Consider the following 26,250-nt stretch of genomic DNA (forward strand, 5'->3'; position numbering starts at 1 on the left):
TGGGCCACATAGTGCCAAAACCAAACCAGAGTCATCTTCCACAGAAACCTCCCAAGTTCTTTCAAAAGTAGGGGGATCAAGTTCAAATACAGATTCTGATGTGGCAGGCCTGGGGTCGAGGCCAAATTCCAAATGTCCACCAAATGGCTGAGCAATGCTAGGCGCTAGTGGGAGAAGTGCCTTCCCACTGTGAGCTGGAAGCTTTCCATGGCCACTTGCAGGCATCTGACAAGGGTTTGCTATGATCTTAATCTGCTCTAGGATCTATACTCTTCCATAGGGCCTACCAGACTCCCCTGTTTCCCCAGATCTCCCTCCCTCCTACCCAAGGTCTCTGTAGAAACAGAGTTATCTGCTTCAAGCCTGCTGGGTGTGCAAAGACCTTTAACTCACCTCCTCCCAATCTAGGAGGCTCTGGGCCAAGTTTCCAAGATCTCTTAGGCAAGGTATTGAATACCTCAGGGCCCCAGCACACCTTCTAATAAACACCTCACAGGAATACTAAGAGGCTAAAATGAACTAATAGAAGCTGTGATGGTCTCCAGCTGCAGCCTCAGTTCCAGGTCCCCAGAGATCTGGGAAAGAATCTCATGAGACTTACACCTTACTTGCCCAAGAAACCACCTCTTCACGTTGGAAAGGGGACAACTTGAATACAAGGAACACGCTTTCTGAATGGACTCCTAGAGCTGCCCCACACCAGCAAATCAAATGCAGGCTCGTGCAGAGGCTTAGTCCCTTCCTGGAATCCTGTGACATGGCTTGGGGCTCTACCTGCTCCTCGGAGCCATGACCCACTCTTTCAACACCACATTTCTCGGGGCTCCAAAAATGATCCCATCATGTTCAAGAATATTTGTCTGGTCTTGCCAGGCTCCTCTAACGTACTGAGTGCTCAACATCCCAGGAGGACAGATCTAACACTGCCCAAAAAAGGCTGAGAGCTAGTGAGAGCTCAGTGGGGGGGAAGGCATCTGGTGCCAAACCTGGGGAGGAAAGAAGTGACGCCCACAGCACCTGACTTTAGCAGAAGAATGTCAGGCAAATGGAGGCTAGAGGAAGAGAGCTAGCCTCTCTTGACTGCTTCCTCTGCTGGTACAGTCACCCAAACACATGTGACCCCTACCAGGGCAGTCTGCTCCTTTCTCAGCAGCTGCTTCAGCATGCTATTCTTCCAGAGTATTCATCTTCTTCCCCTCTCTTCAGGCCTGGCCAGCTGTGGAACGTTCAGTCTGCTGGCTGCTAAGCCTCCAGAAGGGCTGTAGGGAGCAGCTTCCTGCAGTTGCTTCTCTGAGATATTGGTTCTTCTAAATCCTAGTTACACATACTTTCAGTGACTACCTTGAACCCAATGGATGGTTTGTCCTGACCAGGCTCTGGCTGATCCAAGAGGCATGCCACACTCCCATGCCACACTCTGGCAAGGGACAGCTGCCTCCCCACCTGCTCCATGAAAGGCAGACGCATGATGTGGCCTTTGTACAGTGTCAGGCCAGGACTGGGGGCTCGATGACCTTTAGAGATATGCACTGATGTGAGTTCATCACTTACAAAAGAAGTCTTGAGTTGTACTATATTGTAGGACCAAGCATTTTGTTGTTGTTGTTGTTTTGTTTTGTTTTCTAAAAGAAATTAAAAACAAAAAACAAAAAAAAACCACCCTTCCCCGCACCCAAAAGGACTACCTAAGAGTTCTAGTTTAACTTTCAAAGGTGACACTGTCAATCTTGTGGTCAGAAGGAGCAATTAACCAAGTCAGCTCAAGTCCTGTGGGGAAGGAAGTACAGCAGAGCTCAAGCTCATATGTGGCACTGGTTTTCTTCAGTTCTCTACCAAAGCTGGAAACTGCACAAAAGAGACCTAATCCAGATGGCTGAAACCACAGAATTTTCTAGATGAATACCCCATCAACAGGGAGAGGCTGCTGATGCAGTGCTGAGGGTGGCAGAGGGACACATCCTGGAAGGTATGACACCTAAGCCTCGGAGTAGGGGCCCCCAGAGAACAGCAGCCATCTGGTCTTGGGAATGGCATGGCCATGCTCAGCCTGGGCCAGACTTAGCCATCATAATCACATCCATTCAAGGATGCCTCTCTGTTTCCTTTGCTGGTTCTTGCTAAGGCTTTCCTAGCCAGTCGGTACCATGCTACTAAGGGCCTGGTGATCCTTTAGGGAAGGCATTATTCTGATGTCCTTTGAGGGATCAGGAACTAGATGAGAAAGGGCAAACTCCTTCCTGCATCCTTCTAGTGTCTTCTTCCCTGAATGCTGAAGTCCACTGAGGCTTACTTAGACTTATGTGAAGACTTGGATGAGACACCACGACCTTCCCCCTCCCTTTTGTTCAGGAAAATGCTGCCCCAGCTGTTGTAAATTGACCAGATACGGCACAGCTGAGATGAGATCCAGCATGACAAACATTCAAAACCATGGAAGAATCTTCCTGTGGCCCTTTGCCAGTCCAGGCCTCCTCTAGCCCTGAGCTTGGAGCTCGGGATAGGGAACCCAGCTCTAATAGGCAAAGGCAAACACACATTAGCAGAGGTACAGAGGCTCCAGACGGAAAAGGCAGCCTGGCTGATAAACCACTGGCACACAGTGACTGGAGCAAGGTGGTTCTATGGCCACTCGGTGCACCACCAGGCTTCATCTGTACTAAGAAACGAGCAAGAAGGAACATGTGGGCTGGGGAGACGACCCAGAGAGGGTAGGAATACTTGCTGTGCAAGCATGAGGACCTAACACAATCTGTGTAATAGATAAATGCAGTGTGAGTTTCTGCACTCACTATGCTTTTGCAAGAAGCATTCTGAAGAATAAGAAGCCCAATGTTGTGTATGTATGTAGCCATGCAAAGCACATGTGCATGTGTGTGGGGACAGGAGACTCTCTAAGGGCTCACAGGCCAGACAGCCTGGCATACACAGTGGAAAAACAACAGAGACCTGGTTTCAAACAAGGTGAAGGTTGTCTTCTGACCTCTGTATGTATGCTATTGCATGTGCATACCTGCATTCACATATACTGTACACACACAACAAAAAAAACAGACAAAGTAAGCATATAAATAAGATCAAAGGAACTTACAATCAGCAAGCTTTAAATAGACTATTCAAGCAGAAATGATGATGTTGGAGAGCTAGGGTGATTGACTCTACCCAGTGCAGTCTACACTGAGAAGCTGGAGGCCAATAGCAATCGTTGCACTTTGGTGGGCTACTGGAGCCTTAACACAAATGGGCATGCCACTGCCTGACCTGCTTTAGTCGGCAGCCAAGCTTGCCAACAGCACCTTGACTACCCTCCTCGATTTCCCCAGGCCTCTCAGCCATACTGCTCATCATTGTCCAGAGAAATTTCCAGGGCTTCTACTGCTCCAGGGGTTCAAACCTTTGAATACTTCCACCCTGTGTGAAGAATAAAAGTCACATGTCCTGTATGTATGTTGATGTGCACACACATGTGTGAGCATGTGTGTGGAGGCCAGAGATCAACCTTGGGAATGGTTTCTCAAGAGCCATCTACTGTGGGGGCTGGGGTAGACAGGTTCTCTCTACATAGCCCTGGCTGTCCCAGAACTCACTAAGTAGATCAGGTTGGCCTTGAACACAGAGGTCTGCCTGTACCACTGCACCCAGCTAATCTACTTTGTTTTTTGAGACTGGTTCTCTCAGGGATCTGAGGCTCATCAATTCAGCCAGGATGACTGACCAGTGGGACCAAGGATCTGCCTTTCCCTACCTCCCTAGTGCTACCTTACCCCCTAGACAGGGATACTAAGATACAGAAAGGTGACATAAATTACTCACAATGAAGACCTAGCTGCCCCAGATAAAGAGCTCCAGCATGAAGCAGGTCCTGTCTCCCTCCAGCCTCTGTTGCCTCATTGATTCAGCTCATACACTCTATTACTTCTTCAACAACCTAGGAATAACATGGGGATTTCTCTAGACTAGTGGGACTCGACTTTCCTAATGCTGAGACCCTTTAATACAGTTCCTCATTTGTGGTGACTCCCAACTGTAAAATTATGTTCATTGCTACTTCGTAACTGTAATTTTGCTACTGTTAATGAATGGTAATGCAACCCCTGTGAAAGGGTTGTTCTACACAATGCACCCCCCCCACAAGGGGTCACTACCCACAGGTTGAGAACTACTACTCTAGAGCCTCTGCCCCCTCCTCCTTCTTGGAGGTGAACTAGTCATGCACTAGTAATAATGGCCCACAGGCCTTTCCTATAGTGGCCTCCTCTGGCCAGCCCGGAGCTGCCCTGGGGAATGCTCAGACCTCAGCAGGAAAGGCTGTTTTCCTTCTGCCTAGAGGCTGTGGGCCCTGGAAGACAGCGATTCTAAGATTATGCCCACCACACGCAGGTCTGGCAAGTCAAAGGTGCTCCCAGTTTGATCAGGAAGCTCCAGGGGCTCTCATCTAGGGAACTGTCCTAGGGAGGAAGAGGCACTCACTCCCGAGGGTCCTGGAGTCCCCAGAGCACCACTGCCTTTCAAGTGAGGCATGGAAAATCACCAAGTGGCATGTGAATGCCTCCCTGGCATGCTCCCAGGGGAACTCCTATTTTTTTCTCTTCCCCAGGAGATCAAACCTATTATGTCAACATTGGGCCATGATCTGAGTGACCTTCAGAAGATCGCTTATTATATAACCTGGGGACAAGAAGGGAACCAGGTGTCTGTGGAGGGTTTTCCTGAAGCATAGATTTCCCCCACCAAGGTTCTATAGTACCATGGACACATCTTTCTCTAAGGAAAAAGAGAGGCCATGTCCCAAGCACTCCAACCCCAGCCTGCTGCGCAGCTGGAGGTCTTGGCCTACCAACATCACAAGCCTAGCAGGCTGACCAGCGTTGTAGGGGAGCTATGTCAGGAAAGCTGACCCCCTGAGTACAGGAGAAAAGCTGCAGGCTCTTCTGCTGCAGCCGCTTCTTTTTGCAATTGCTTTTTCTTAAAATGTGCATGTACTCATGTGTATAGGGATACACACGTGCCAGAGAAAGGCACCGAGTGTCCTCTGTCACTTTCCATCCCATCTTTATTTTTATGTTCTTTTGGTTGATTTATTTATGAGTATGAGTGTTTTGCTCATATGTATGTCTGTGCATCATCACATACATGCACGGTGCCCAGGGAGGTCAGAAGAGGGCACTGAAGCCCCCAGAGCTTGAGATACAGACAATTTTGAGTTACTATGTGTGTGCCTGAAATCAAACTCAGGACTCCTCTGTAAGAACAAGTTTTCTTAACCAATGGGTTATCTCCCCAGGCCTCTACCTCATATTTTTTTCAGATTGACTAGCACAGTCCAGTGTGCACAGGACCACACTCAGCTCCTCCCAAGGGTGCTGGGCTCTGCACGGCATGCACCTTAACCACTATGAAATTTCCACAGCCTTTCTTTTCTATGAAGCCGTGTTCAATTGAAAACTACGTGCTAGGTCCATAGTGCATGGCTTCTTTCTATTCTCCAGAGAAAAGCAAGAGCAATTCCACTTTACAGACATAGAGGAGCCAGCTGTGTGACTAAGGGTGCACAGATCAGATCAGAAATGGCAGGATAGGGATAGGGCCCTGACTTACCTGACTTCAAAGCTCACATCACATCTTACAAGGATCAGTCACTGACAAAGGCCAAGTGATAGGAGAGGGACTCACCGGGGCCCAAGCCTTCCTGGGGTTTCCAACTCAGTATATGGCTTTGGCCAAGTCTCCGACTGCCCCTACATGCTAACAGCCATATCCTCCAATGAGGGGCAAACTAGCACAGGAGAAGCAGATGGTACTGAATGGGTAGCAGAGGCTGTCAAGCTGGCCTCTTCTGAGTTCACCTAAACAGATGCCATGATTGGTTAGCAATGGCTGTTAAAGGCATGGACAATAGCATGTTAGGTTACTATGCCCAGAGCTGCCACAGCTCAGCATCCACAAACCCCAAGAACACAGGTTCTCTGTTGGGGTCCAGACCTTATGAACCATCCATCCCATGTACTGATGGGTTTTGTCTTCATTTTCATCCACTTCTTTTGACCAATACAATCCAGAGCTTCACACCAGCCAGCACTCTATGTGGTAGATGCTCCATCTCTAAATTCATCTCCCTATCAATATGAGGTGCCTCCCACCTCATCAACAAGGCCAACGAGGGGCCAAGGCATAGGCAAAGTAATGGGCGAGGCACTGGACACTGACAGAGTAGACAAGAGAAGACCACAAAGGCCTTCAGTCAGGGATCTGGCCAAGAAAATGGAAGGCTGACCCACAACGGCCAAGTCCAGCAGCATGAAGAGCCACTCTACAAGCCAACTAGAAGGGCCACTGTCCCCTGTTAAAGGCAGCTCCACTGGTACACAGAGCAAAGAGAAAAAAGGCTGGTTAGGAGTTTCATCCAAGGGTGATTCTGCCCAGCAAAGAGCCAGGAGTTATCACTGAGCATCTGTTATAACCCCTGCTGACTGCAAGAGCAGCCCACCAACCAGCAGAGCCCTATGGCTCTGCTCCACCAGGCTCTCTAAACTCATGGGCAGGACCCCAGCTCAGTGCTCTCCTACCATATGCCAGCATGCTTATTTCTACCTCCTGCTCTTTCCTGCCCCATAGCATCCCAGCCAGCTTTCATGAGTTTCTCAAACATCTGCTAACACAACAGTTGCTGCCTGTTCTGGGGCCTCCTTGGGGAGCTTGAGGGTACAGTGTGTGGGCAACTGTAATCAATCAAACCTCTGTTTCAGCATCCTGAGCCCTCCCTATGAATGTCTTGCCTCTATTTGAAGCTCTGTTGAAAAATACAATTTGTTTTCTCTTTCAAACTGACCAGCCTGGTGTTAAAAACACAGCACCCAGGGGCATGGCATTCATGAGTAATCTTGTTGCTTTTCTGAAGTCTTTGCTCACACACATGATCCATGTCTGAATGGTACTGCATAACTTGGGACTTTCTGAGAGACAAGCAATGCTTGGTGGTCAGGCTAGGTCTCAAATCAAACAGTTACTATCAATGTCAGGGAAAGTTGGGCTGCTAAACAGCTTTCAATGCTCAGACCAGCCCTGTCCTCAGTGCCGTCCACTGGCCTGGTGCCAGCAGGAGGCTGTGGCTTTACAGAACACCACAGACAATAAGGACCTCAGAAGACCACTTGAGGAGGAAAGCACAGGAGGACCAGACCAGACCCAGGCAGGACTGGTTCTTACAGACTCCCATGTGCCACAGCTCACATCACAGAGCATAGGCCATAACTAAAAATACAGGGAAGGTGTTGTTTCCCTTCCAGGATCTCCTTACTACAATCAACATTTTTCACTCAGGGTTAAGACAGCTGTGTCAACTGCAGCCTCACAGGGCACCCTGGCCACAATCTTAAAACTAGGATTTTTAAGACAATATGACCTAAGACAATCGGGAAGCAACTTTTTACTGCAATGTCACCTTCACTGTTGAGAGGGACAAGGGCCGCCACTGCTGGCTAAGACAGCTGTGCCTCAGAGATATGGCAGGCGATGGGGTAGCTGTGGTCTCTGGGGATATTTCAGCCCTGGTTTCAAGGATGCTGGACATGGGGAGGGGATCCTCATATATGGCTAACTCCCTGTGGAAGAAGGTAAATCCCCTTCTGGCACCATTTCACCACCTATGGCTCTCAGCATGGAGTTAAGCAAGCATGTTGGTGGCCAGAGGGCTGCCTCCTTACCATTTGTGAGAGAAGATGTTGAGGCAGGAGGATGAACAAACAAGGGGTGGTAGGGCTAAGTCAGAAAGGGGCACTAGGACAGAAGGAAGCAAGAAAAGCAGCATCTACAATAGCAATAGACTGTACCTGTAGGGACCCTCAGCATGTGTGTCTCAGACCTGCCCCTGCAGCCACTCACACCTCCTCTCTAGCCCTAGCAAGTACAATATGAACTGTGTCTGTCAGCACTTAACATTCACAAAACAGCACACCGGGTAACACGGGTGCCGTGTGCATGTGTGTATAGATAGATTTACGAATGTTCATACAAAAACTATAGATAGATATATACACAGGAATATACAGAGATACACATGCATGTATACACACTACAATGTATATTGATGAACAGTAATATGCTGGAGCTCACTGAAAAACTGCCTAGGAAGTGGGGTTACTCCCCACTTTCAGACTCAAGGAAGTATGTCTCAGTGTGTGTTCTTCAAGACGGCCTGTTTGTATTGTGCAAAATAACACAAGAGTGAAAACATCATGTCCTTTAGAACAATGATAAGGTAAACCATTTCCAACAGAGGTCACCATCTCTTCTCCCATGATATAAAGGTGCCTGCAGTGGCAGTGGGAAGCCTGAAGCTCATCCAGAAAGATGAACAGGGACTCTTGCTATCTGCCTCTTTGACTTAATGATATTTTCTATCTGCTGCTTCTGGTCTGCTACTGGCTATTTATTCTGATTTATTTTGATTTACTATTTATAATAAACTCACCCATTTAAAAGAAAAAAAACACAGCCATCAAAAGCATTCTCCAGGCCCAGGCATGGCGGTACACGCCTTTAATCCCAACACTCAGGAGGCAGAGGCAGGCGGATTTCTGAGTTCAAGGCCAGCCTGGTTGACAGAGTGAGTTCCAGGACAGCCAGGGCTACACAGAGAAACCCTGTATCAAAAAACCAAAAAAAAAAAAAAAACAAAAAAAACAAAAACAAAAACAAAAAACAAAAAACCTCCAGATTATATAGAGCACAGGCACACACGCATGCATGCACATGAACACAGTAACGGTCAGCAAACTGCCTAGGGCTCTAGCATCATAACCTCTTTTCTGGAGGCCTCACGGTTTGCCAGCATCCAGAAACATGGATATAGAAGTGACTACTTTATCCAGAAAGTGTCTGGCAGGCCTAGGCACCAGCAGAGTCTCAGTACCCTCACAGGGTGGTAATGGGTAAGACCTGATGTAACATGGACTCCTATCAGAGAGCTTGTGCCCATGGCATGTGCTCCTGCTAAACCACAGGGCGATGAAGACTAGGGCCTCACGGTCTGGACCTGAGAGTTCTTTGCCCTCTCCTGCTATCTGGCTCTCAGCTCTCATCCTAACCAGGCTCCTTTTCTACTGGCAGGTTAGAGAGCTCTGGCTCCCACCAGCTGTGTAAAGAGCAAAGGGGAGGCCCTACAAGTTTACCACCCTCAGGGTCTGTTCCTGGCCCCAGTGGGCCCCTCAAGGGAGTTGGTTTATTAGAACACCCAGCTGCTCCAAAGGTCTAACCAAAAAGGCACTTTGTACCTTTATCTAAAGTGTTCATACACCTGGTCTCAGAGGCCACATGCAAAGAGGTTCCTTCACAAGAACATGAAAGTGGAACAAATATCTGAACCAAGATCAAAGACTTATGAGAGAGTTAAAGAGGGAGCTCAAGGAAGAAAGGGCTGTACTAAGCCTATCCTACAGGTATGGAAACTCACCTACAAGTTCTTCCTCCCAGACATGCAGACATTGTACTCCTCTAGGCAGCTAAAGGTCTCCAGTGAAGCCATAGCATGTACAGAGTACCAGCCTCAACCATCCTCTGGCAAGGTGTGGGTCTCTGTACACCAGTGACATGCCCGTCTGTTGTGAACCCAGACTCAGGGCCCTACAATATCCTGGCTGAGTCCAGGACTCTTTAAAAAATGTGTATGAGTGTTTTGCTTGGATGTATATATGCGTATCACATGCATGCCTTATACTCCTAGAGGCCAGAAGAGAAATATAAGACCCCTTGAAGCTGGAGTTATAGGCAGTTCTAAGTCACCATGTGGGTGCTGGGAGCCAAACCCACATACGTCCTCTACAAGAACAGCAAATGTACTTAACCACTGAGCCATCTCTCTAGGCTCCTAACCCAGGACTGTTTACAGACACATGAAAACTGTCTCGGTGGTTTTGAGGCCCCTTGGCAAGTAAGGCCTACCTACTGAGACTGTATATTACTGCATGGAGAGCCAAAGCAGGCAGAGCCACAGAGCCCCATGGAGAGAGGGCTGGTCAGTGGTAGATGTGTGATAGGACATGGACCAGGATTCACAAATTCTATCCTCGGGGTCTAACCTCTGATGCATAGAGTGCGCATTCCCAGGGCATTCTCTCTCTTCCCTGTGTTTTGTCCCACCTACATGGTCAAGCAGCCAGCCAAGGTGGCAGGCAGAACCAGGGTGGCCTTCTCAGGCTCCAGGACACCTTTCTGGTTCTTGGAGGCCTGCCTGGAACCGATGAGGCAAGCCATACATTTGGGCACAATCCCACCACGCAATATATTTTTAAACAGTGTCTACATATCTGAGGCCAGAAAATGTCTCCAGCAATGCAGTACTGTTATTCCAGCTTGTGGCTAGTGAGATCTAATAACACATGTAAGCTGCTTTTATTACCTCTCTAGTTTGCTCACTAAGAAAACAGGCTTGGCATTAAAAGTCAACTGAGGCTATGTATGTATCACACCCAGCACTTAGGGTTCTGTGTCTCCTTCAGAAGTCACCCAAAGCTGTCCCCCTTCAACCTATTTTAGTCTATCTGGAGATAGAAACAACTTCTTGGTATCCAACATATGTGTTCAGTTACAGTCCAGTGAGTAAGCCAGAAAGATCTCCCACACAGGAAGAAGGAAGAGACTCTCATGGAGTCAAGACAGAAGTCATGGAACTTGGACATGGAAGGGGCAGAAGCTCTGTCCCAGGTTGGCCAGTGGGCACAGGGGTGGCACAAGCACATCACCAACTTGTCTCCAGTTGTCCTGGACATGGACTGGGCTCATATGTGAAAGAGGCTCAAAATTATGGGCTCTGAGACCACCTCAGATGCAGATACTTGCACCCTGTCTTCAGTGGGGGACTGACAGGCTTAGAGAATTAAAGGAACATAGGGTAACCCCACGCATGGGGATATCTTCATTGTAAGTTGAAGGCTCCACTGGAAAAGTGTGTGTGTGCATTTGTGTTTGTGTATACGCACCTGTGCATGTGCGTGCATGTGCATGCGTGTGTGCACACCTGTGTAGTAAAGAAACTGAATATTGCTTGCTTGCTGGTTATGCCTGCCTGGTACAGAACAGGCACTATGAGCCTGCCTGCCTGCCTTGGGTCTGCCCATGGTCTGAAGGCTTGATCAATTCTCCAGAGAACACTCCCTCACTAGCAAACAGATCTTCACTTCCTCAAACCAAACAATAATCAATGTTTTTATACATAACACCCAAAACTGATACTTACACCATGGCACTGAGCAAGAGGTTCTTCCAGGTAGGCACAGAGTTGGTAGTGCCATTTTTTGCCTACCAGACCCACCCATCCTAGAGTTAATGGTCACAAGGACCAATGTCACATACACCATAGGCCTTACAATCTTGGTCACATCCTATGATCTCTATGGCAGGCACCAAATGTAGCCAGCCCCCGGGCTTTGACAACTGTCCTGCTGATAGTGTCTAACTCTAAGCCCATTCTCCTTAGATCAATACCCAAGAGAAGTGCTGGACTCCAAGACAAAGAGGACAACACAGAGGAACAGGAGCACATGGGAGAGGCTCCTCCCACAACCAGTACTGACAGTTGCAGACTAATAATTTCTGAGTGGTCTAACTGTTTGACAGTTCCCACCTTCCCTAACGTCACTACCCATGGCTCTCATCTAGGGAATCAGCATAATCCGAGTGAGACTGAACACTGGTGTGTGAGTTCCAGGAGAGGAGGTACCAGCAAAGGACTAGAAGAGGATTAATTAGTGTTTGGTCACACTGGACTCCTAGCCAATGCCTGCCTCTCACCATCTGTCTGCTCTTGTTCCACTAGCAATGAGCTTAACAGGGAAAGAACATGCCTCCTTTTAAATGGAGAAAAACAGGTACTTTTAACTTAACTTAAAAGAACAGAAACAAAAACCTTGATTGTTTTTGTTTTTTTCTTTTGTTTTGGAGACTATGTTCAAACCAAGGGAACTGACTCCTAATCATGTCTGAAAGTCACTGTGCACTTAAGTGGCTGGACCAGGACCAGAATCCCAGAAACAGTGAGGTGCTTCTGGAGCCTAGCCTAGGCCATTGGGGCACTTACCTGTGCCATCTTGGCAAGGTCTAGAGAAGGTCTTTGCTCCTGCACTTCGTCTGGACGCCGCCGTTTCACACCGATCTTCTTGTCATTAAGGACACACGGCTGAGAGCGGCTGCGGGCAAGCCCACTGGAGCGTCTTGCCAGTTCTGGCGTTGAGGCAGGTGTGCTGTTGGCTGAGGGGGGACAGTATTCTGGGAAGGAAAACTGCTCATGTGAGCAAGAGAGGGACCGCTGCAGGTCCAGCCGGCCCCCTCCCACTGGGTGCAGGTCTGGGCTCCAGCTATCGCCCGCCTGTCCACAGGGGGCTGAGCCTGGTGCTCCTTGGCAGGGTTGCCCCCCAAAGCGGTGGTGCAGGCTCGACTGGTGGGAAGGTGAGGAGAGCCCATTGGCCCTGGCAGGGAGGCTGAAGCTAGAACTCCGCTGCATGGGGCTGACACCATTGGAGTAGCGCTGGACGCTGCCTCCACTGTAGCATCGTCTCTTCTCCACAGGAGTCCAGACTTTGGACCCCAAGGGCCGCCATGACGTCCGGCAACTGGACATCTCATCAGAGAAGGATAGTGATCGGCATTGGCGCTTGCTGGGAGGAGCTGAGGGGTTCCCATTGTGGTCATTTATGTTGAGGTCTTTGATTAGGCTGGTCACTGCACAGGCAGTCACTGCCTCCTGGTGCCACAGGGAGCCATTCTGACACTTTTCAGGCAAACATTCCCAGATGCTGGCGCTTGGCTGGTCAATCTGAAGAGGGCATTTTCTATCCAGGTCTCGCCATCTGTCATTTTCTGGTGCATAAATACAAAGAGAAAATAGGATCTGAGAGGCCTTCACAACAGCACTCTGTTCCTTTGTCAACAGCCTGCTTGCAATGTAGCACTTGGCACCAGAAAGGTCCTCATAAATCAGCCAGCTCAACCTTACTTTATAGATGAAAACTGAGGCCCAGAGGAGTAAGGCCCAAGATGCCGAGGTGGAAGCACAACAAGGCCAGGGATCCAGACCCATGCCTGTGGTCCTTGAAGCAGCTTCCTTCCCAGCATCTCAAATCCAGACCTGCCCCTGGAGTTCCTGATCCAGTTTTCCTCCCAACATCCCATGCTGTCTCCCATGATGGTAACGTGTCCCGAGCTCTGCGCCGGTTGGTGGCTGTGTCAGGGGAGCTATGTAAGTTAGCACTGGCAGAAGACCACGATCAACACTAAGCCTTGGCCACTTCAGATGGTCAAGGGCAAAATGGGGCTGGGGTTTGCCTTCTAGCAAAATGTTCAATAATATCAGCACTGACAACAGCTGCCAATCACAGCACTTTTTTTCATATTCATTTGATTTCTTGATGAAATTGAGCATATGTAAAGCAGGTGTAATGGGTAAGAGTAACACTCAGGTCACAGACAGCATGATGTAAGATCAGGCAACACTGTTTGAATGCATGAGTCCACGGGCTAGCCCAACTGTGGAATGCAAGATCTGAACTTGAACTTTTATTTCAGTAAAATCTTAAGAACAAATTATTGTTTTTCCACTACAGTATAGGACATTCTGGGAATGTTAGGAGACGAAAGTTCCTGTTCTCAAATTTACAACACAAAACCAAGATGAGAAGCACCTGCTGTCCAGTTAGCCCTATCTCTGCTAATCTGAATATATGTTTTAGTTGGCAAATGTGACAGCTTGAGTCAGGCGGTCAATGGACCTGAAATAAAGCTGGAAATGGCTCAAAGTAAGTTATTTAAAGGTTCCACTAACACCCACAGCAATTCAGACCACTCACTGGGCATCCTTCTTGGACCATAACACACACACAGCACACTACCCAGGGCAATACAGCTATATGGCACAGTAAAGACCCAGGCCAGTCTGACATTGACACGGCTTCAAGATACTTATTCTACAGGGAAAATGTAGATGTTTCAAAAGATTGTTCCATCCCTAGATGATGCACACTCCAGGTAACGAGAACTGTGAAACCAGCTCTATTGCACCACTCAGTTCTATTTCTTCCAGACAACGTGCTACTCTGTAGCATAAGGCCTTGACCTGTGACAAATCTCCTGCCTCAGCGTCCCAAGTCATGGAATTTGATATGAGCCACTATGACCACACCTGGTTTACAGGGGTCACTTCTCAAAGGCCACTGAGATACACTGTGCACTGAATGTCACCCAAATCATACCTAGTCCATTAGGTCAAGGGAATGAGTAACGCCACCAAAGACGGTGCCCAGGAGCCTGAGGAAGCCAAACCAAGGCTTAGTATAAAGTTTCTTTTTCCCCAGACACTCTGCTAAGTCATGAGACAGATGACCTGAGAAGCCGAAAGCCTAGGCAGAGGACACATGGAGAAACTGTCCAGGGTTATAAATGCTGAAAGTCTTAGGAGCTGGAGAGGCAGAAGAAAGGTTTACTGACATTTAGCAGGCCAGCTGGGAATGAAGAAGGAGTATAGCTGAACACCCAAAGACTCCAACTTAGAATCTTCCTGACCCTGATGACAGAGGCAGCTCTAATACCTAGTCTTCTAGGTGAATTTGATAAATTGCTTCCACATATAACCTTCACCCCTGACCCCCAATTAGCTCTTTGCAAGCTGTGTACATTTTTCAGATACGTACGAATTCAGTAACTGTGGAAAACATTCCTTCCAGTATTCTCTTCCTCTTGAGTATTCTCCCTTCCCACAAGTATTGGGGGTAGGGGTGGGGGGTCCTGTAGATCAGGCTGACCTCAAACTCAGAGGGCCTTCCTCCGCCTCTCTAGTGCTGGGATTGAAAGTGTGAGCCACCATGGCTGGGCTCTGTCTGGCTTTGCTGTAGGTTCTTGGATCTGAGTTAAGGTCATCAGGCTTGCACAGTAAGTACTTGACCCACTGACCCATCTCCCCTGCTCAATGTTTACCATTCTGTGAAGTAGTTTTAATTTGTCAATAGCTCAGTGAACCAAAATAATAAATTCAAAACAGAGGAAATAAAAACCAAACTGGGCATTGTAGCATAAATCCAGCTTAATCCCAAGAAGCTGAGGCTGAAGGATCACCTTGAATGAATGGTCAGCCTGGGTTATAGAATGAGTTCAACGTAGACTGAGTCCTGACTACATATTATAGAAGGAGAAAAGTCTTCCAAAAAAAAAAAAAAAAAAAAATGGAGAGCTAGAGTGCTGGCTCAGCAGCTAAGAGCACCGACTACTCTTCCAGAGGTCCCAAGTCCAATTCCCAGCAAGCACTCACGGTAGCTCACGAGCATCTGTGATAGGATCTGATGCCCTCCTACGCATATACATAAAATAAGTAAATCTTAAAAAAAATGAAAAAAGTGGAAAGCAAATAAAAATGATAAGAAATGACAGCAAATTGTATAATAAAGTTATAATTAAAATGTCCTATAGTAGGTGGCTGGTTCAACAGATCACGCAACAGTGTAGTGTCAAGGACTGGCTAATGGCATGGGGAAATGCCAGAGATAAACTGCTAAAGAAGCTGTGTATAGAGCCCCACGATTCCTATTTAGTCAATACACAGTATGCTATACATGAAACAAAAAGCAACAGACCAAAATGTTAATGACTGACTGTCAGATGGCCGGTTAATTTATGCTTTCTTAGTTTTGTTTTTCTTGTCTGTACATCTCTTGTGAGGAAAGCTTATTAGTAAGTGTGTGAGAACTGTGGCTGCTGAGCTCATGGTGCTGTGTGATCTGCCTTAGTTCTGGGAAAGAGCCACTCTAGAACCAGGACCTAAACTCATCTTCCTCTGGGTTCTCTCCTGTGGATTTCCAGGAAGTCACTGCAACTGACTTCCATTTGAGACTAAGACACTGAAAACACCACAGAGCTCAGGGATGTGGTAGGCGGAGGAAGGGACCAACCGGCCTATCCACTGAGCAGTGAAGGACCAACATGGTACCACAGCTGGTGCTTGGAAGCCTGGGACATGGGACAGAATGTGTCCAGGTCAAATGGGGAAAAGCCATCAACTAAGAAGAGATTGATCCTATGTGAGGTTTACACTTGCTATTCATTCTGTTGGGCTGCCAGTTCTCAAGTACAACCCAGGACAGCATTCCATGATCCTTCACGGATCACAGCAGACCTAGCAGGGGGTGGGAGGACATGAAGGAAAAGTGGGTGACAAAACAAAGACAAAAACTATAGAAGGGGCTGTGGGTGTTCATGAGTTAGTTCTTCTTACTATCATCAATACATGCAGATTCAATCTGGGCTAGGCCCCAAACCCTCCACCCTACTCTGGGCCTTGGATTGGCTATGTATGAAGCAGGCAGGCAACTAGATAGAGGCAAATGAAAGCTACTTTGTAAAAGGAAAGCACTGCTGGTACATATCGATAGCATCCATGTGGCCACTTGTGTTGTCTGCAGCACAGATTCTAATGGCTTCCAATTTTGTCACTTTGAAAAGTACAAATACAAAAAAGTAAAGACAGTCAATGATATGTTTAGCTCTTGTGTCCCCACCCTTCACTGAGGGTCCAGAAAGCAAGTCGCTGGGTCAGATCTCCACACAAAAGAACAGGAACAGAAGCTAATTTTTAATGGCAAACTGCCCTATCTGTGAAGCCCCAACTTCGTAGAGCACAAAGAGTTCTGAGAAGACAGCAAGTGCCCCCACCCTGCCATTCAACATTATCACTTCTGCATAAACAACTGGAACTCTTTCCTAAGTGACAAAGGCCATGGATTCAGAGGAGCAGCGGTCACTTGATAGGGTGAGAAAGGGCAAGGCCCTTGGTTTGAATCACAGTTCTCCACATTTCTTAATCTCTCTCAGCTGCTGAGAGAAGACACAGGCCCAGGAAAGTGCCCAGAGCAATCTCTCAGAGGTGGCAGCCATCAGTGTAACTCTGAAAGAACAACACTGAAAAACATGTTTGTGTTAGGGATCTGCTTTCTGTACCTGGAGACCAATATCTGTGGGTGGACTCAGGCTAAACAGGGTACAGTATTTTCTGTACTAGGGATTTTCCAAGGTATGGTTGCAGGATTGCCTGCTGGAGGGGAGGAGGTGGAACTTGGAGGTAGGCAGTAGAGACGCAGAATCTTGGTTGCCACAAAATTGATTCTTAAGACTGGAGCTGGTGGGTTTATTTTGCTTCTGCTTTGGGCAAATAGAGGACAGGAAATTTACAGAAAACAACCTCTTTGCTTTTCAAGTCCTTAAAAATCTATGTTTCACAGGCCAGGTGGGAACTCCCTGAGCTTCCATCTCAAATGGCACATGGCCTATATTATGCCATTTCTATTGTGTCCGAAAACGTTCCTCAATGTTCCCAGTGCACCCAGTTCACAAGTGTGAAATTTACACAACAGTGAGAATGTGTGTGAACAAATGTATGTGTGTGTGGGGGGGGTCAGCACATCACTTTACCTATGGATAGGAGGATGAACCACACAGGCATAAATATACCGTGGATCCAGCTCTCCCTCAAGTGAACCACGTGATCAAAATCCCTTCCCTATCCTATAGGACTGAGCCTAAAGTTTCTGACCATCTACTCTTTGAGAGAAAGAGATGCGTACCCCAGATTTACATTTTATACGAGCAAGTCCTGCTGCCCTGACCACAGAGAGGAGAGGCTGCTGGATACACTGATTTTGAGTTTAAGAACGAAAAGCACTTGGAGGAACACAAATAGCATTTGACCTCAAATGTTCTTGTTTCCATTTCTGCACTTAGACTGGGAAATTCCCAGGGGCCCAGATTCTTGAGGGACTGTAAGACTTCTTATGTTCAAAAGAGAGGAGTTTTACAGCCCTGGCGATCTCAGTGCTGTGTTTTTGATATTCTTTTAAAGTGGTATACAGTCATAACACAATGAGGCTTCTAGATAAGTAATTACATACAGACTCAAGAGATCTGATTCTTGCAGCCTTCAAAACCCCAGGAAGCAAGCCACCAGTCAGACCTGTGGCTGACTCATTCCTGGATTTCATACCTGTCTATTTGTGCTGACTGTGAGGTGTAGTTATGTATTGACTCCCCCCACCCCCAAGGTTGTGGTGTGCTAACTTGGCCCTAGAGCTGCAAAGACCGTCTGTTTAGGGAAGGAGCTCACCAACCCTTTTAAGTGTGAGACTCCAGAGAACTGGGTGTCTTTCTAAAGGGCAGCTTTGCTGAACTGATCTGTTGACAAGAACATCAATGGACAAGCTAGACAATAACTTGAGCTTTCCCCCAAGGTCTTACCTGGTTAGTTGTTTGTTTGTTTGTTTGTTTTTAAAACCCAGAGTCTGATTCTTTAGCTCAGGCTGACTTTAAACTCACTATGAAACCCAGCCTGGATTTGAACTTGCTGTAATCCTCCTCTCTGAGCCTCTCAGATGATGGGATTGCAGTCATCACATATGGCTCTCTCATCTGCTTTTAATCAAGTGTAGAGGCTATTGCCAGAATGGAAACTTACTAGAAGCTGAGTCAGGAAGATAGGCTCCTGGGCTTCTCTGCTTTAGCCTTTGGCCCTGCCATGTCTTAAAGACAGTCATACAAAACACCAAGTTCATTTCACAAAGACCTCACACAGACAAAGGGTTAGGAGGGCTGACAGTAGACATTCCACTCAGTCTCATCTGCAAAAACAGGAGTGTAGGGCTCTAAAAGAAGAGACAAAGATAAGGGTGTAGAATGGCTACCAGGGCCTTTGCCTCATTAGTAGGGTGGGGACCACAAATAGCAGCTTGCAGCTCTCACTGCTTTTGGCAAGTCTATAGTCTTGAGAAAAAAAAAAAAAAAAAAAAAAGGGGGGCAAGGGCTGGTGGGACCACTAAGATATAAAAACTGCACTGCCCTGAACGTTGAAGGTGCAGGCTTCTGTTTCTTCATTTGTACAAGATGGTGTGGAGTCCTGGCAACCCTTACAACCTTGACAAGAGTCTTCAGCTCCACCCCCAAGATCCCAGGAGTACTTACAAATGTCAGGGAAACTAGTATTCCCCGTAGCAGCAAAGTTCCAAAGGTTCGGAAAGGCCAGTTTGGCTATTTTTTGATCCCCTCATGCTTGGGGCACATGCAAAGCACATGAGACAGACAGATCTCTAAACTATACACACACACACACCAAGGTTAGCTGCATTTGTATTAGATAAGGGAACTGGCAGGGAGGACAGCCCTCAAGAGATGTGTTACCTCCACATTGGGGGCCTTGTTAAAGCTGAGAGAGCACAAGCATGCACTCTAAGCAACTGTTTATATTCTGGGCCGTCACAGCATCCCTGCCCACTGGTGAAAATGGGCTTCAGAGCAGTGCCATGTGTCCTCGAGGCACACCCAGTTGGCAAACAGCAAAGACCTGAGCATGCTCTGCAGCCCTACGGCCATACTCTTGCGACTAGGACAGGATGTTCCCGACTTGCCCACTGCCTATCCTTCTCCACTGGGAGGCCAACACCCAAAGATAGTGCAGTAGCCATTCCCTGGCCTACGGCACCATGGCAGCCTGCTCCCACTCCTGCTCCCTCACCTTCGCGAGAGGGCAGCCCAGGAGGCTCACAGACAGCTGTCTTGAGCCAATTCCACTACTTTTATTCTGCACTTCATTCCACACACACTGTCTGGAACCAATAAAAGGTACATGAACTGAAAAGCATCCTGTATGGATTTTAAAAATCACATACATATGTAGTAACCACAACAAAGATCAATTCAAACTGTAAAGAGTTTTTTTTTTTTTTTTTTTTTTTTTTTTTTTTTTTAAGCAGACACATGTACTTGTATGTGGATGTACTTTTTCACTGGAAACAAATCACATACTAGCCTGTATTAGTCTATAAGCAATTTCTTCTAGGAGGTCCTGGCTCAAGGACCTCAATCACACATAAACCTGGGCTGTGTAATGCCGGTATTGCTGGTGGTGGTTTTAATTTTGCTTTGGTCATCTGACCGCAATGGAAACTGTCTAGCCCCGATGCCAGCTCTCCACACAGGTACAATCACAGGCCACTTTCAGTGATCAACAGAGGTTGAGTTAAGAGACCAAAGCCTGCTGAATCTCAACATGAAATCTCTTAGCCCTATGCAGCTCAACACAGCCAACTGTTTTCCTGAGGAACTTCATTCAGAGAGTGCCCCAGGGAACAACCCTTTTATGTACAGAGTAGACGTTAACAGTCGAGTAATTAAACACTGAAAGTAGGGCTTATAATTAAAATGCTGACAAACCTGAAGCCGAGCGCACAAGTCGGCCGCTCTAATGTTTTTACAGTTCCTTTTTATACATAATGTATGATCCTTCTGCTCAAGTTTCCTCTATGTTCCTTGCCTGTGAAATAATTTACATTAATAAATAATTTATTACCATAACTCCTGAAGTAATTATGGGTTTTCATCCCCTTTTTTTTTTTTTTTCTTTTTAAAGCCTATGAATTGTTTTGTTCTCTGTCCACTGACTTGTAGTTACACGATTTTCCCTAGTGGCCTTTTGGGAATAACTGGTGTATCTCTCACTTTCTCACATTTTATGTGATTTCTAATCTCCTGGCCTGAGTGGTGAGAAAGATAGAATGTGTGGTGTCTACAATCCTGATGAAATAGGGCTCATTTAATGGCGGCAATTAGCCAAAGGTAATGAGTGGGCCTGCATTCACCCCAGTTGCCCTGTTTTATCAGAAAGAAAAAAAAAAAGAAGAAAAAGAGGAGGAAGAGGAGGAGGTAGAAGAGGAAGAGGAAGATGGTGGTGGCAGCGGCGGCAGCAGTGAATGTGTACACAAGCAAGCATGAAGCAAGCATCTCTTAGAGGGTCCCAGGCTCAAGCTGGATGTCACATGCAGCCCCTGCTTCACTGCACCCAGGAGGACCCCTCTCCCACACTTGCTGAACACACCAGAAGTAGATGTAAGGAAGGGCGCTGCTCTCAGCCCAGATGGCAGGCTGGGAACTGCCACTCAGCTCATCATGAGTAGATGCCTCACTGGAAATTCTGCCTTAGCACAGAGGTGGGCAGGAAAGATCTGGAGGTGAGACTGGAATCCTGTTATCTGCTAGGAGGAGCTGGCCTGGCGCCCTAAGAAGGAACCTTCAGGTGGGTACCACTTTGTTTTGTTCTGTGTCTTTCTTCTTCCATCCACACCTAGCCCAGATCTTTTCCCTCCCTCACTTTAGAAAAGTATAAAAATACTTTTGTATCATGTTCCCAAATAGAAATGGGGCACAAGGATAGGGAAGGGTCTGGTATCCAGTTCACAATCACAAGAATGAGGTACTTTAAAAAAAATAAAGCAAAGCATACATTGTTAAGAAAATCCGAAGCTACTCTGTTGGACTCTAAGTGGGCACCTGGGTAGTTTAGCCCAGGAAGGACGGCATTCTTGGCAGCAGCAGCATCCCAGGGCTGCCCTCCAAGCCCTGATGCACTTGCACTTTCTTCAGAGTGCCTAGGAAACTCCCCATACCGGTTCCCAGCTAGGGCCATGGGCCTGGGGTTAGGAGGGAAAACCCTGAGTCACAGAGCCTTTGTCTTCAGGAGCTGGGGCTGGGGTGGTGATTATGATCATTGATATTTTATCTATGCTCACATTGTCCAGCCCTGGAAGGGCCAAAAACTCTCTTGAAAAGTCTGGCCAGCCCCTCCGGGTGTTCTCTTCCCTGCTATTGAAAAGCAGGCACACCCAAGATGAAATCTCTCCGCCTAGGGTGCAACTCCCAGTAAGCCACAGTGACCGCACAAGATGAGCCCATAAACTACTCCATTCACGGGGTCAGTGGGCTGGAGAGCTGATGGGAGCTACCTGCTCCAACTCACAGGGAAGTAGGAAGGCCTCTGGCTACTGAGACCTCCGGCTCCAATGCTGCTGGAATGGGACAGAAGGTGGAAGGACCTCCTACCTAAAGCAGCTAGACTTTGCCAGAGGGAAAGATCAACGAATGGGGAAACAGAGTGTGCTGCTCCATGGCTCTACTGGCCTGCTGAATCTTGGCACACAGAATTACTGTCTCTGGCTCTTTCTCCTCTACTAGACACAATGTTCCTTGTGGGTATGACAGGGTCCCTTTCATTCTGCCCTATACTAAGTGTCTAGCAAATGCTAAACACTCAGTGAAAATCTATGAGGACAAGCCCCTGAAACCACGTGTGGTGAATGAGAGTCCTAGTAAGACATGCTGGGACATGGGGCACAGCTCTCCTGAGTCAAGGAAGCTGAGCAGCAGGCAGACGAGGGGCATGGAGCTGTTGTTCCTACACTAGACACTTTCACCCCCACATCTCCAGACCCATTAGAGTCAGCCAGAGAAGCCTCACAGAAAAGCCTTAAAATGGAGGCCCACCACCTTCAGGACAGTTTCCTGGTCTGGCTCTGTTGGGGCTAAGTTTAGGGTAAAGGTTGGACACTCATAACAGATTCCCATCATAAAAGAAAGCAGCTCAATTGTGGACCTGTTCCAGGGTGCAGAAGTACAATAGGTTTTTCCACCATGGGACGGTGGCGGTGGAGGAGAAAAGCCGTTAATCACCAATGGTTATGTGTGAGTAGGCCACAGAAGTGTATCACCCAGGTGATTTCCCTGTTTGGATGTCCTTTGGGTAGCAGTATTAAAAAAGACATCTAGCTTTTCTCCACTCTATACCATGTACTGAAAAGAAAACAACTGTTCTTCTCTATTTCTCATTCTATTTCCTAAGAGATCATTCCGAGTCACTGGGCCTCCAATTCCCCTAGCATGAACAAGCATCTGCCTGGCCCTGAAGTTGCAAACGATGTGTGTGGCAGCATTCAACCTCACAGGCCCCCACTGCACTCACAGTCTCAGCTATGGGACGTGCCTTGAAATTAAGGAAGAAGCCATTCGCCACAGAAGGAGGGTGAGGACAGCCTGCAAGGCACTGAGGTTGAAAGGCCACGACAGCTCTTCCATCACTGAGGTCTGGTCTCCAACTCAACCTAGACATCACAGAATCCATCTGCAGGACAATGTAGAATGCATACAACCAATGCAACCATCCTTTCTTCTCTTCACAAGAAACAGCATCACATGTGCACAGAAACACTAGACCAAACGGCTTATTGGCTGGGACATTTGCCATATAATAAACCAAGAGCCTTAAAAAGGTCCTTGACCTCTGGTCTTTCTAGCTTCCTTCTGGAACTACCCTGAGAAATATGACAAAAAAACAAAACTCACCCTGGGAGAACCCCCTGAGAGCTGCTTTACCCTGTGACTGTAAGAATCACATCACCATAGCACATCCATACATCGTATCCACACAGCACAGTACTATACAGATACTGGACCTGAGCCATTTATGTACTACAGCAATTACTGTGTGCAAAACCAAACACAATTTATGTATTTTATGTTCATGGCATACTTGATTATATGAAAAATGCAAATCTTACACACACACACACACACACACACACACACACACACACATCAGGAGCTATCATTGAGAACTACCCACCAGACTTTAAAGGATTTTTGATTCCTATTCCACAATAGATTTTCTGAGTGAAAAAAAGATCACCATGAACTACCTATTAATCAGTCAGAACCCAATGCTGGATTTGGAAATGGTGTCAATAAACCACACAACCGTGCCTCCCACTTTCATGCCCAGCACCCTGTTGGTCTACTCCAGCCCCGCTGGGGGCTGAACACAGAAGGGAGTCTCTCCAGGACTCCTCTGGAGTTTCACCTGGATGGAAGGACTAGAAGAAGATGCCCATAATGTGTAGCTACTCACCCATAATTCCACAGGAAAGGAGTGTAGGTCCTTGACTCATCTTTGGCGTGTGCTGAAAATAAGCAGAAAAGCTATTCACTCTTCCCATCATCAGGAGCACATTTGCACGAGACTCTGCACTGAGTTCTTTCTAAAGTCACAGTTACCGGGGGATCTGCCCTTAGGCAGCAGCAGGCTGAGTAAAGGGAAGAAAGTAGCCTAAGAGGCAACATCTGCAGCAGAAGACTGAGCCTGGCCTTTGCCTCAAGGCCCCAGAGCCACACACTGAGCAGGCTAATGGGCTTCTGAGCCACACATAATACCTGTGACTCCTGGCAAGAGGGACTCTCTCCACAGAGGGATATGGGGAGATTTGATGCAACGACAGAACCAAATCTCATTAGGTGCTGGAAAGATATTTGGAGAGGTGGCCCTCCTAGGAGTATGGAGCAGTGGATTTACTCCCTGGTGGCTCCCCAGGTGATACTGGGACAGCATCTCTTCTTCTACCCAGGGAATGCTGACTGAAGCCTCGTAGCTGTTTATGGTTACAGTGACTCCGTCAGTCATCCTCTCTGAAGCCAAGACATTCACTGGCTCCCTCAGGTCTCAGCCTGAGAGCTATGGCTTTCAATTCCTGGGCACTGTTTATTCACTGGGCTTCCCACTCCACTGCTGTCTGTCTGTCTTCCCTCACAATCCACACTTCCCTCATCTGAATACAGATGAAGCTGAGGATTCACAGCTAGATAGTAAGTTGAGCACAGAATATTCTGGCGGCTCTTGTGTATCTAGCAACCAAGTCAAGTGGCCTACTCAGATGGCTAGTGAGGAGCAGACATACTAGTCAGGACCCTGAGAAGAAGGTCTGCCTCAAACACTCCAGAGACTGGCCACTTCGCATTCAGTTACAGTATACTCAGTACACAGGAACGGACAGTTATCTGTATTCAGGTTGTTCTAGGAGTTGGTCATGCAGTGGAAATGAAGTCCTCAGCCTGTTACACAGGGTTGTAGCTTCTGAGAGGAACCCCAGACCGACCACATGACAAAAAGAGGCAGGGCTTCTAGAGTGAGAAGTGGGTGGGAACCTGGGTTGGCTCATAAAGTCCCAGGAGGAGGGTGGGGACAACTAGCAACACCTGGCCCACTCAGATAAGACAGCAGGCGCCTGGCACCAGCTTCCTCACCCCATCCCAGTGCCCAATATGGCAAGAGTACCTTTGCTCTTGGCCAACAGTACATTTATCTCATAGGGGTTTAATGGACAAGATGGTCCTTTCCAGACTTGAGGACAAAGAAGAGAAGAAGGGCTCAAACCTCCACAAGAACATGGTCACACAGACAACTCATTACATTACAGAGAGATGGAACTTGGGGGTGGGTGTGCAGACTGTGTGTTAAGATGGGTAGAGGTCAGAGACAGTTTCCAGAGGAACACCTGGGCTGCTGTTGATAGACAAGGTTACTGATGACAATCAACCCTTTCCAGGCCTCTTCTTGGCTTAAAACAATCCTTACCACCACCAGGTTGGGTCACCCTCTGGTATATAACTACCTATAGCCACAGACTGAAATATCTAGAAAGAGTTTAAAGGAGCTGTGCCTGCCTCCATCTCAGCTAACATGGCTAGTGCTGCAGGATGTGCAGCTGAAAGCCACACCAAAGTCACCCAACAGAGAGCAGGTGACAAACACAGGAGAGCCTGCCATCAGGACTGTGCCACCCACACAACTAAGTGCAGAAACCTACAGAACCCAGACAGGCCACTTACTTTCCAGAGAAAGGTTCTGAGAAAGAATGGGGTTGACCTCCTGCCAGGATGCCTTGACTGTCAAGGGAAATTGGTGCCCAGGGGATACCCAGGCTCAAGGACAACATCCATTTGGGTAGTTCCTAGTTAGCTACACCAAGACAGGGACCACAAAAAGCAGAGGAGAACAGGAAGGAAGGTTGGCATAGTGAGTGTTCACAAGTGTCACAAAGGAGGGCTTGGGGCTTCACATGCACAAGCAGGAAGCAGAGTACAGCCACCTGTGCCTTGTTAGGGGAGAGCTCAAGGTCTGCTCATTCCACTGACAGAAGCAGAGGACCAAGGGAAGCCTGCTTGGGCCCTAGCACCTGTTTCTTAACCTGTCTCACCCTGGCCCTGCCCTTTCTGGGTATGTTCTACATACTCTTCTACAGCCTGTGGGTTTTCTACCCTTATTCCACTAGCACTCATTTTGTTTGAGCTGGTTAGAGATGGCCTCTAATGAAGAACCCTGAGGTTAGAGATAAAGCACTGGCTGCTCTTCCATAGTACTAGGGTTCAATACTAGCTCCTAACTGGCTTATAACTATCTTTAACTCTAGTCCCAAGGATCACACTCTCTTCAGCCCCATGGATACCAGGCATGTACATGGTACACACACATACATGCACGAAGAAGAAGAAGAAGAAGAAGAAGAAGAAGAAGAAGAAGAAGAAGAAGAAGAAGAAGAAGAAGAAGAAGAAGAAGAGGAAGAGGAAGAGGAAGAG

General features: G+C 47.5%; 1 protein-coding gene across 4 annotated transcripts in view; it reads right to left on the reverse strand.

The window, feature by feature from the left end:
- Fam53b (family with sequence similarity 53 member B) overlaps positions 1–26,250 on the reverse strand; it is a 101,902-nt gene that overhangs the window by 35,699 nt on the left and 39,953 nt on the right. For all 4 annotated transcript variants that reach the window (XM_029547534.1, XM_029547537.1, XM_029547540.1 and 1 more), the window contains exons 3-4: positions 23,750–23,801; positions 12,071–12,849 (exon numbers count right to left, since the gene is read on the reverse strand). In XM_029547534.1, the coding sequence (XP_029403394.1) occupies positions 12,071–12,849; positions 23,750–23,801 (831 nt within the window). The remainder of the gene's footprint in view (positions 1–12,070; positions 12,850–23,749; positions 23,802–26,250) is intronic.

This window comes from Mus pahari, chromosome 1 (assembly GCF_900095145.1).
Source record: "Mus pahari chromosome 1, PAHARI_EIJ_v1.1, whole genome shotgun sequence".
Lineage (NCBI taxonomy): Eukaryota > Metazoa > Chordata > Mammalia > Rodentia > Muridae > Mus > Mus pahari.